Here is a 12312-nt window from a genome sequence, read left to right as displayed (position 1 = left end):
AAATATTATCCGAATTTATTACATTAACTATTACTAGTCGGCGGTTGTAGAGAAAAAAAACAGTAAATTTGAACACTTTTACTAGGTTTAATGGTGATTATGTCATCGGGGAGGGGGGGGGGGCAATTTGAAGTACACTCCCATTTCCCGCCTGAATGGTCCAAATAAAAAAAATGTTTACGCAAACTTGAAATTCATACAATTGCCCGAAATAAATTTCAATTTTTGTGGCAAACCGAAAATTCACATTAAAAGACAAGTAAAATTATGATCGCATTTTATAAAATTGCCCCTGAAATACTGTAATCCATTTTCTTTAAAATTCGATAAATTAAGCAGCTTAAGATTTTTTAGGGGAAGTTTATCAAAATTGCAATATTTGTATTAACTCTGACTATTTTGAGTTTCATCCCCCTCCCCAAAAAGGTGTAATCTGGAGTGGACTGCTCCCTCCTTCCCCTCCCGTCGTGACACTTCCGATTACATTATTTATGATATATCATCTAATTTACTTGTTCTAAGATATTTAATTAAAGTAAAGCAAAGCAAAACCAGTCTTAAAACATTTTTTGATTGAAATATTTTCGTAAGCTTTGATAGCTATCAAACTTTGTTTTAATTGTAAAAGTAATTTTTTGTGTTGATTTTTTTTTTTTTTGAATTAAACCCTTATTACTCAACAGAATGACTCAGTTTTGTTACATTCCCCATCACGAGTCAGGGATTGTATACATAAATCAGTAAATGTGATAAACATTGAATAATTGATCCCATTTACCAAGTTTATTGGTGATTGTGTATAATCACCGGTAATTATATACACACACACAATCACCAATTTATCATATTCACCGTAACATATACGCAGACAGCCATGGGAAGGTAAAGCGAAGTATCTGCAGAAATGAGTTTTTGAGGTTTTGAAGAACAACGTTTCCGATTCCATACTAACAATGGAGATATAGTTTGAAATTTGATTTTTTTTTTTTTTTTTTTGTGCTTCATTTTCAGCAGAAACCGAAAAAGCAAGCTTCTTTATTAATAATAAAGCTGAAACTCTGTCTGGATGTCTGAATCTCTGTGATGCACTTAGTGCCCTAGACCGTTTGGCCGATTTTCATGAAATTTGGCACAGAATTAGTTTATAGCATAAGGGTATGCACCTCAAAAGCGATTTTTCGAAAATTCGATTCTGTTCTTTTTTTATTCCAATTTTAAGAATTTTTCACCGAGCAGATTATCACAATGTGAGCGAGTAAATTACCAAATTATCATAACATGGAACCGTAACATGGGCAAGCATAACAAATTGGCGAGAAATTCATCTTCCATTATTTGTAAATATACAGGCAAACCAAATGACCTTTTAATTTTCTACTAAAGGCAAAGACGTAGGGTACCACTAGTGTAAAATAAAGCTAAAGTACAATAGATGACAAAAATGCAAAATGAAAAGTTTGCAGTAAAGCTTGACCATGAAAAGAAGGCGGATGACCTTGAAGCGAAACATCATTTGTATCACTTGTAATTGGTAGAATCTGCCAGAAAGCACCGAATAGTAAGAGGCATGGTCTCGCTAATCCTATCTATTCCAACATAATAACAAGCAACCTATTACAAGTGATACAAATGATGTTTTTGCTTCAAGGTCATCCGCCTTCTTTTCTTGGTCAAGCTATAACTGCGCTTTACCTTCCCATGGCCAGTATATATATGTATATACCATATGACTGAAATTTTATAACAGTTTGTATATTACTCAGTTTTATCATGTATTTTTAGACCAGCAAGAAGTTACACATTCAATTTTCAATATTTTTTTTTTCAAATTTTACTTTATTATTAATGGCTAATACTAAATCATTAGATTTGAGATTTTTTATATTAACCCAACAACTATACTTTTGCTGTAAAGTAGAAGACTGGTTTAGTTACTTTCAAAGAATTTCTTACCAACAGAAATGCTTTGCTATCCGGTTTGACTTTGTGTTTTTCCATGTATTTGATAAGCGAACAATTCGAATAGCTGGAAAAATGAAAATAATAATGAATTAAAGCACAAAACACACATGATGAAAATTTAAAGAAAATATTGATAAAATAAAATAATTGCTAAGATTCTAAACGTTTCCAATTCTAGGTGGTGTTCTCTCCTATTAATAAACTTTCTTTCCTCTCTTCTCTTAAAGATCCTATTCATCCTCTTAATTGTTGTGGAATTTATAAAACTAATAGCAGTTGCAATCTTGCCTATATAGCACAGACTTGGCATGCTTTAAAATTTCGCTTGAAAGAGCATCAAAATTATGTGAAAAAACAATTAAATAAGTCTAGTATTGCCCACCATCGTTGGGATTCGAATCGCACTTTCAATTTTAACTCTTATGAAAATAATAAAAAATGCCCCAATTCATCAGATCTTAACTTTTGGGAATCTTTCCGTATTTTGAGGAACAGGTTAAACTCCATTAATGATCGCTGTTCCTTATTTTTCTAATGTCTGGCTTCTATATTTATATTTATTTTTAACTTGTTTTCGCTTTTGTAATGCGCTTGACATTTCTCCCTTTTTCTTATATTTATTTTATCTTTTATTTTTAAAATTTTTTGTTTCTGGTTTGTTTCATTTCCTGTTTTTTTTCTTTCATTTAACTTTTTCTTTTCTTGCTGCTTACGGTTATTCGTGTTGTCTTTTTGTTTTAGCTTTGTGACTTAATCTTCATCTAATCAAATTCTATCTTTCTCTTGTGGCATACCTGTGAGAGAGCTCTAGTTCATTGTTCATATTCCTACTGGTACAAATTTTTTCATTGGTTGTTTGGTTAATCTGCTATTTTTACTTTTAAGCTGCTTGCTCTTTTGTCAGATGTCTTTTCATCCATAAGCTCATTTCTTTTGCATTGAAAAAGTCATTTCTTGTAACGCCAAAACATGTGTTTCAGTAATCTGCCATTAGTGCTATTTGACATTGTTATTTTTTATTTTACTTTCATGCACAAAGGTTATTCAACTATGCAGTCATTTTAATTTGTTGTTTCAAGTTATGTTGGAACAATCTTTAATTCTACTTTTGTGATAATGCTAAGAATTCTGTAACTCCAATTCTCCAAATTCTTCCTACAGTTGAACCTATACCTGGTAATGGATAGCCATTTGTAAAAGTGGGGGGGGGGGGGACTAATGAATTACAAGAAACACACACTTTTTCCCCCAATAATTTAATTTTCCAGTTTCTACTCTATTTCCTCTTCCTTCTTTTCCCTTTTTTATTCCAAGTTTTTGCTTTCATTAATATCTTATGTCTTTTATTTTACATCTTATGTTTATTACTTAAATTGAATTCATTATAAAGGAATAATTACATTTAACAAAGATAAATGAACTGTCAAAAAGTAACAAACCTACACATAACAAGTTTGGCAGCAAAATAAAAACAGCAAAACAATAGCTTACTTTGAACGCTTAAAATCCTTCAACAAAGTTGTATGTTCTGGCATTTTTTTAATGTCTTCCCAGTCTTTCTCTAGAATTGAAGAAAATATTCTAAATTAGCATAAAATAAATAGTGTTTCATAATGTGATTCACTTCTTGTGATAAACTCTACGTTAAAAAAGTTCTGTCAAATGTGTTTGTGTCTAGAAGACTCCATAGCAGATACAGACTTGAAATTTGGTACAAAATTACTTTGGACACAGGAGAGTGCACCACACATCTCTCTCTCTCTCTCTCTTTTGAGTTACATTTTTTACTAAAATTTCACACAAATTGCATAACATTTGCAAAAAAAAAAAAAAAAAAAAATGTTAATTTAGAAAGCAATGCAAAGTTTGAAACTATTATTTATACACATTTTTTTAAAGATTAACTTACTCTTTTCTACCCACACTTACTATTAGAATTGGCATATTTTTGCCAAAGGTGGAAAAAAACATTAAAAACTGTCCCAGTAAAAATACCTTTTACCCAAAGTGGCAAAAAATAGTTTGCTTCATTTACAGGGATGCAACTAAATTTTTATTAAACATTGTTTGAAGAGATGTTTTCTTTTAGCTAAGAATATTCAATGCATCATTGAAACAAGAATCTGAAAATTAAGTTTGTACTCTTTCAGCAAACTTCATTTCAGATGAACACTATTAATGTAGAATAAAGGGGAGACTAAATAACAAAACAACTCACTGGCTTTGGTTTAACAGTTTTAACTACAGTGAAACCCCTCTATTACGGACACTAACGGGACAAACTTTTTTGTCCGTAAGAGAGGGGTGTCCGCTTTACAGAGGTTTTTTTAATTTAATTAACTTTAGTTATTTGTTTATGTTTTTTGAAATCTTAAATGAAATATGTGTGAATTCTACTCTTTCATATGCATAGACTTTTTTTAATTTACTAGTTTTTACCAACATATACATAATAAACAATTATTTTATCAGGTTAAATTCAAATATTACAGTTTTGCACACTCAAAGAGATTTAAATAACAGGTTCGCATAAAAATTACATACCTAATTTGTACTTTTAAAAAATTGTTCGATTGATGTCTGTTGATATGTTTTGATCGATGAAAGTCTTTCATTTTCGAAATGTATCTTAAGTTCTTGTACCAAGTCTAGTCCTTTAGGATCGTTGTGTTTAATTGAAAATTCCCTGAGTCCATCTAATACGCTTAAAGCTTCGTTAACATTTTTAATTGTTTTAACGTCTTCTTTTACGGACAGTTCATCTTCATCGTCATCCTCAACTGTATGATCTTCGTTAATTTCGCGCACTATGCTTGCAATTTCTGTTTCGCTTTCTTCAGTGAAACCTTGGTCGTCGATGGGAGCATAGTCTTCAGCGGTCACATTTGTGAACCCTGCTTGTTGCATTAACGACTGCAAATCGGATCCATCATTGTCACAATCAACTTCGTTGTCAATTTCCTCTGTGGCAGATCCTTTTTTGAATCCAACGCGATTAAAGCAACTTACTATTGTTTCTTTTTTAACTTCCTTCCATGCGTGCTTAACCCAGCTGATTGCATCTAACACATCAATTGTTTTGGACAATTCGCTACTTGTTTTAGTTTCTTCCATTTTATTGATTAAATGCTTCATAACTAGTTGTCTGTATTGAATTTTAAATGCTTGAATTATCCCAGCAAACATAGGTTGGCATTTCGATGTTATGTTTGCTGGCAAGAAGACTATTTCTATATTTTTCAAGTGAAAGTCTTTGGGATGGGAGGGCGCGTTGTCCATAAAAACAACAATATGCCTTTTTTCTCTCCCCAACTTCTTATCAAAAGTTACAAGCCAATCAGATATGACACTGGTTGTCATCCACGCTCTTCTATTTGAATTCCAGTCAACAGGTAATTTTTTTATATCCAGTCCTTTATAACACCGAGGTCTGGCTGCTTTTCGGATGACAACTGGTTTTAATTTTGTACCATCCATGCTGGCACCGAACAAAACTGTTAAGCGTTCTTTGGAGATTTTGCCACCAGAGCAGTTTTCTTTCCGTAAAGTTAAGGTTTTATCTGGCAGAGCTCTATAAAACAAACCGGTCTCATCAATGTTATAAATGTCACATGGCTCGTAATTTTCAATCAAACTAGGCACTTTCTCAAGCCATTTCTCGCAAACGTCAGCATCCACATCCATGGATTCACCACATATTTTTTTAAAAACGATATCATGTCTCGTTCGAAAACGATCTAACCATCCATTGGAAGCTTTGAAATTTTCTATACCCATTTCAGTAGCTGCTTCTTTCGCCTTTTCTTGTAAAATAGGGCCAGAAATCGGAATATTTTTGCTTCTTGCGGACACAAACCATTTAAACACAATTTCATCCACTGCAAGGGCATTACTTTTAGGAAAATCTTTTTTCTTCTCTTGGTTTCCATTTATGAACCATTCTTTCTTAAACTTCTCTTTTCCTTTTAATATACAGCAAATTTGTGTGCGTCCCACACCAAACTTTTCAGCAATGTTCCGTATTCCAATTTTATTTTTTTTCTGCGAAATCTATAACTTCAATTTTTTCTTTAAGAGAAAGAGTACGACGCTGACGATGAGTATTCAGAGCCATTTCAATGAGAACGATGAAACAACTGAATGCTTTTACCCTTAATTTTACTTTATGATATTGCATTGGCTTTACTTTTACTCTCTATAAAATATTTTTGTTAGATGGCTTGTTAGAAGGCAACGGGGGAGGGTGGGGGTATACAGACAGAAACTTGCAGAATAATCATTTTCTCTTTTCTTTTCTTTTATTTTTGACGATTTGATGATGTTTTTAGGAATGAAAAATGCATTTCGGTGTCAAGCTGAAAATTTTTTGCTACGCAGTAGATGCAAAGTAAAATTGCAAAGAAATATTTTTTTTATCTCCGTATAAGCTGGTTGACTTTGCATTAAATGAAGCCTTTCAATGGAGTAGCTATTTAATTCTCAAGTTTTAAATACTGTCCGCAAAAAAGGATATATCAATGTAAATGACTTCGAAAAGGGTGTCCGTGTCCGTATTTGAGGGTGTCCGTACGAGAGAGGTTCCTTATACATTAGGTTTAATGTCTCTCTGCCGGGGAATTAAAAACTGTCCGCATAAGAGGGGTGTCCGCATTAAAGGGGTGACCGTTAGGAGGGGTTTCACTGTATTTTATAACACTTGTAACTAAGGGTGTAGCGAAGCCTTTACTGTGCTTTTAGAACAATAGAAATTTGAAGAGGAACAAACTATTTTAATTAGTATGTTCTACAAAAAAATAATATAACTCATATTAATTTACAATTTAAATGATGAAAATAATTATAAAATAGTTGACTCTCATCAAATTCAATTGAATTTTTTTCATTAGAATACATTTTTTTTCTTGTTGTTTTTCCCGACATTGCTTAGCAAAAACAAGTTTCAAAACATTACTCCCAATCTATTTCGAATTTTTGTTCGAGAATTATTTAAAATTGCTATAAGTGTCAAATTAACATTGATGAAATTTCCAATTAATATTCTGGTTTAAGTCTTAATTTAGTAATGTACAAAATTTATGTTGATTTTAGTACATTTTTTTTTTGAAATCCAGCCAATTTTCCTAGTTTTTGCTAGTTTTAACCAATTGTTTTCTACATTTTGCCACTGTTTTGGCAAAAATACTAATTTGGTGGCAAAATAACCAGCACTGCTTACTATTATGTCATTTTAGAGAGAATGTAATTTAAGCATCTGTCATACTTTATATATAATGAGGTTTTCCAGTTTCCATCGACACAAAACTTGCTCTTTAAGAAACAATTGTTAAAAGTAAACTATTTATACAAGACATTTTTTTCTTGTGAACATTACAAATGAAAATCCGACAGATCACATGGAAAATTAACATCTCATTTCGAATAACTAAATATTCACACACACACAAAAAAAAAAAAAAAATAAAAAAAAAAAAAAATAAATAAATAAACAAAAGGCTCCCCACCCTCTTCCATAAAAAAAATCATTTTGTGCATCGGCAACTGGTATTTTTAAAACTATATCATAAGACTAACTCACAATTATGTGTGTTATAAGCATAGATTTTTTTTTTTTTAGAAAATTGGGCTATATTACTAGCTTTCAATGTTATTATTGATTCAAAAGAATTCAGACCAAATATCAGGACAGACAACCACAGTAGACTCTCTCCTTCCCAATTAAAAGCCCCATTTTAGTTTTTATGAAATAACTAGAAAATCGTCCATTAAGATATGATGGATGAAAATTGCTTCCACATGTAAATGAAGCAATTGCTGGTTTGGGGATATTTTGATAGTTGAAGTTTTAACCCTAACTCCAGTGGATTAACCCTAAACTCCAGTAGACAGTGTTCATTGTAGACCACTTTCTTGTTTCATTGTTGACCACTTTTTTGTTTCTTAATTCTGGGTCATTCCATGAAAATTTCAACCTGTAGATCAAAATTTCAAACTCAATCAATATTAATGTGTTATACATAATTTTAGAGGTAACATTTTTAATTTTTGAACCTCGTAAAAGGTTTTCAAGATGGAGGCTGTGCGCAGAATAATTACTGCTTGAAGATCTTTAACAACAACATGTAAATTTTAACTATAAAGCATTTAAGAAGCTCAACATGTAACCTATACATTTGATGTAAATATTTTTTTTTCAGTTATTGCTTATAGTTTCAGTTTCTTTAATTTCTTTCATTGAATTTTAATTTTTTTTTAGCTGAGCTTTTTGAATTATGTGTTGAACAACTTGTTATGTTCGTCACAAAATGTCGTATTTTCCGTTCCACTTTTTATAGGACTATAAAAAAAAAATTTTTAGAACAATGTTTTAGGATTTTTTGATCAAATGTTAGTTTTAAACTTAGAAAAGAGGAAGGACAAGGTCTTTTAACATTTGAAAGAGAGCGGGAAGTCCCTTCCCCCATACGAGTAGGCTATGATCACAGGCCTAATTAATGCAAGAAAAATATGATGAATGATCAACATAATGTAGCAAAAGAAGACAATCTGCATTAAAATTGTCAGTTAATACCATGCTTTGAATTAAATCTTACAGAAATGTATGTTATTTAGGTTAGAAGACATTAACAGACATAAGGAAGAAATATTTTCATAACTACCTTGGGGAAATCCCATGACATTAAATATCCTGTCTAACTGATCATGATGGTAGGGATTACTGGTCTTGATATCTTCTTGGCGACAATGAAAGATCGGCTCAGACGTCAAAAGTTCAGCAAATATACAACCGATTGCCCAAATGTCTGAGGAGGAAGAGAAAATACTGTTTTAGTAAAACTTCAGTTGAATTAACATAAATAATCTATAAATATATTTCTCAGAATTTCAAACATACTGAGTTTATAATTGAAACACAAGAATGAATTCATTTAACGTTTTCAACATAATGAATAATACTTTTTATGGAGAAAAATTTATACATTTTTACTTAAAAAATGTTTTGTATTTTATGCAAAAAAAAGAAAAAAAAGCCACACATATGCATTATTTATATTTAAAAAAAATTTTTTAACATAAAGTTGAACTGAAATTTTTTTTGGTCAGTTCACCAACCATAGCTCTCTGCTGAATGCAATGCATAAAATATATCTAAAACAGTCATTGAATTTTGTTACAAAACATTAAGAAAAATTATGTAAATACATTACAACCTGGTTTACACAGATTAACTGGAACAAATGTAATCTGGATAAACGAAAATATGGGTAACCCAGTAGTATCGGCAATAAGCAAAGCAAATCCTTAAATAAGAAAATTTACAATTCATTACCACAAAAAAAAAAAAAAAAAAAAAAAAAAAAAAAAAAAAAGCAGTCAAATTACATAGAATTGTTTAAAAGACACTAAAAAATATTAAAACAATTTTTCAATATTTATTCAAAAAGAATTACTCCACTCAACTACCATTTGAACCTTACCACATGTTCTGGTTTAGATATGTGTGTATTGTTTGAATAAAGCATGGTCAATCTTTCACTTTATCATTATATAATTCAGCTGCAGTGATGTTTGTTAGATTACTTTAATTTATTGCATAATCTAAGCAGGAGCTGTATATTTAATCAAAATAAAAACCAAACGTTCAGCGTACTTATTGGCTACCATAATTTAAAATTATCTATGCAAACATATTAAAATATATATTTTTTGAGATACAAGGTTCTACTGTATAAATCTCGAAATGAACATCAAGTTAACACTGCTTATTTATCACAGCTTTCGGAAATATGGAAATAAGTTTTTGAAACCTAAAATTGAAAATTACTTAAATTTGGCAGTGATTCGAGAAAGACTGAACTACATGAAGATTTTCATCGAAAGCATTATAGATAACAACTAACACAATGAAGACATTCATTCAAAATTTTTAACCAAGTACAAAAAATATAATCAAAGTATCTAACTCCTGTAAATTTTTTAAACATAAATTTGAAGTAAAATACACAAAACACAAATAACATGATATAAATTTCCTTCAAGATATATAGTGCAGCCCTAATGCATAATATGTGTCCTCTTAGAAATAAAACTACATAAATCATATTCCAAGGATTTTACTATCGTAGATATGGAAGAAACACTTAATTTGTTTTACATATCATGTGTACACATTAATTATTTCCGTCTAACTTATACCTATAGCTTTAGTATAATGTCTTGCTCCTAATAGAAGCTCTGGAGCTCTATACCAGAAAGTCACAACAACTGGATCCAAATCTGCTAAAGGCTTGAGAGGAGAGTTAAAAAGTCTGGCAAATCCCATATCAGCTGTAAAAGAGAATATTTTTTTTAATCACAGTAAAAAACTTGCTGTCTTAAAGTAATAATAATAAATAACTAAAACGAAACTAGTTGAAAATGAATAGTACCTATTTTCACTCTTCCTCTTTCCGGACCTTCACCCATAACCAGTATGTTAGCTGGTTTCTTGCATAAAAAAAATTAATGTAATATCAATAACATTTGAACGACTAAAATAAAATTTGTGAAACTTTTTATCAATAACTGAGTTGCTATCCGTAACAACCGACTCTAAAAATTAAAAAAGTGAAAATAAAATTACTGCAGCATAGAATTAATACCGCTCATTTGTGCTACGATTTTCATCACTAATTATTCTTAGAGTTTGTCATCTACTTTAAGTTTCAGAAAAGGTATTAAAAATTTATTAGTTCTAGCATAGCTTTTTAAACTTTAGAAAAGATATTTCTTAATTTAAGGCTTTTAAACCTTATTTAGCAATGTTCTTTCAATTGTTTTAGGTAATAATATTCATTTTAATTAAATTTCATTACAAAAAAACACAATATTAACAATGTCATTTTAATTAAGTTGCATTATAAGAAAATGCAATATCAATATTACACTTAAGTTATTAGTATTAAGTTTCACACAGTACACTTAAGTTCATAATTAAAAAAAAAAAAAAGTTTGTACTATGTGTGTATTTGACTTTAAAATTCAACATTTTTTTTTCTTCTTAACTTGATTAATATTTAAAACAATATAGAAATAGTTACCAGATCTCTATGAAGAATCCAATTTGAATGCAAATAATGAATTCCATCCAAAATTTGATAAAGAAGAGATTTAACCATTCCTTTTGGAACCATGACTGGCTTTTTGTTTGCCTTAGCAGCTCTGTGAAACTTTATTATATGCTGAAAATATAATAAAAAAAAGCTGTAGACTAAAATAAAATTTGAAGAAATTCCACTGCAAACAGAAAAAAAATCATAATGATATCAAACATTCCTAATTGAAGAAGCATAATCAGCTTTCAGCGCCATAACTGCCCATTACCTATGCAATCAACTTATTAATTACATTAAAAAAATTTTAAAAAAATAAATAAGTACATCCAAAAAACCAAACCTAGAACAAGGTGTTTTATTTTATTCATTTTAAAATTTAAATTAAAAAGGTATTTTAGATCTTCAAACCAGGGTTGGCCGAATCGGACCCAATTGGGTTGGACCCAATGGGTTTTTTTGAAAAAAAAAACCATTTAAAAAAACCCATTATTTAGCCCACTTTTGGGTTTTTTAAAATTTTGTGAGAAGTTTTTAAAAAAATTAATTAATTTAAATACTTTTACAATTTAAACTTCTTTTTATTTGTTCTTCACCACAGACAATGAACACAAAAAATGAATTTTGAGCTTTAATAGTATTTCTTAACTCTTAACGTCTTGTCACGTCTGATTTTCTCAATATTTGTAGATTGTATAGAGGAAACTAATCTAGTTAAAAGGCTTTCATGTAAATTATTTTCTGCTAACCAACACGTCACAAATCTCGAATAAACACAAGGTAATTTTTTTAGAAATAAACAGATTTTTCAAACGGTCTACAGAAAACAGAACAGGTACAGTATTTTCATTATTTTACAAAAAAGTTTAATATTTCTGACCCTGTACACAGAAATAGAAAAACAGGCAACATAAAATTCAAAGAAATGTCTTGATTAAGCTGGAATTCAGTAAAAAGGGATTCAAACGACTTGAGGTTCTACAGTTGCATAACAAAATGCATATTTGCATAACAAAATGAAATACTATAAAGTAAAATGCAAAAAAAAAAAAAAATGTAGTAATTAAAAACGAACAATAGATTTTATCACTCGAGAAGTAACTTTGCCTTAACTGTTGGTAATAATGAAAGTTAAAAAAAATCTGAAACTTTAACATTCTTGGGTTTTTTTGTCTTTTATACTTTTTTTCAGAAAACTCTGAATTTTAACTAGTTTTTGAGCTTTTTACCTGAAGATAATTTTTACACTTTGTCCATATAC

General features: G+C 30.1%; 1 protein-coding gene across 3 annotated transcripts in view; it reads right to left on the bottom strand.

Annotated features, from left to right (window-relative positions):
- LOC129221862 (cyclin-dependent kinase 8-like) overlaps positions 1–12312 on the bottom strand; it is a 50086-nt gene that overhangs the window by 15823 nt on the left and 21951 nt on the right. For all 3 annotated transcript variants that reach the window (XM_054856217.1, XM_054856215.1, XM_054856216.1), the window contains exons 5-10: positions 11040–11180; positions 10389–10446; positions 10156–10287; positions 8619–8762; positions 3454–3523; positions 1954–2026 (exon numbers count right to left, since the gene is read on the bottom strand). In XM_054856217.1, the coding sequence (XP_054712192.1) occupies positions 1954–2026; positions 3454–3523; positions 8619–8762; positions 10156–10287; positions 10389–10446; positions 11040–11180 (618 nt within the window). The remainder of the gene's footprint in view (positions 1–1953; positions 2027–3453; positions 3524–8618; positions 8763–10155; positions 10288–10388; positions 10447–11039; positions 11181–12312) is intronic.

The sequence above is a fragment of the Uloborus diversus genome, chromosome 5, assembly GCF_026930045.1.
Source record: "Uloborus diversus isolate 005 chromosome 5, Udiv.v.3.1, whole genome shotgun sequence".
NCBI classification, from domain to species: Eukaryota; Metazoa; Arthropoda; class Arachnida; order Araneae; family Uloboridae; genus Uloborus; species Uloborus diversus.
Note: the sequence above shows the minus strand (reverse complement) of the source record. Positions and strands in the feature narration are given on the sequence as shown.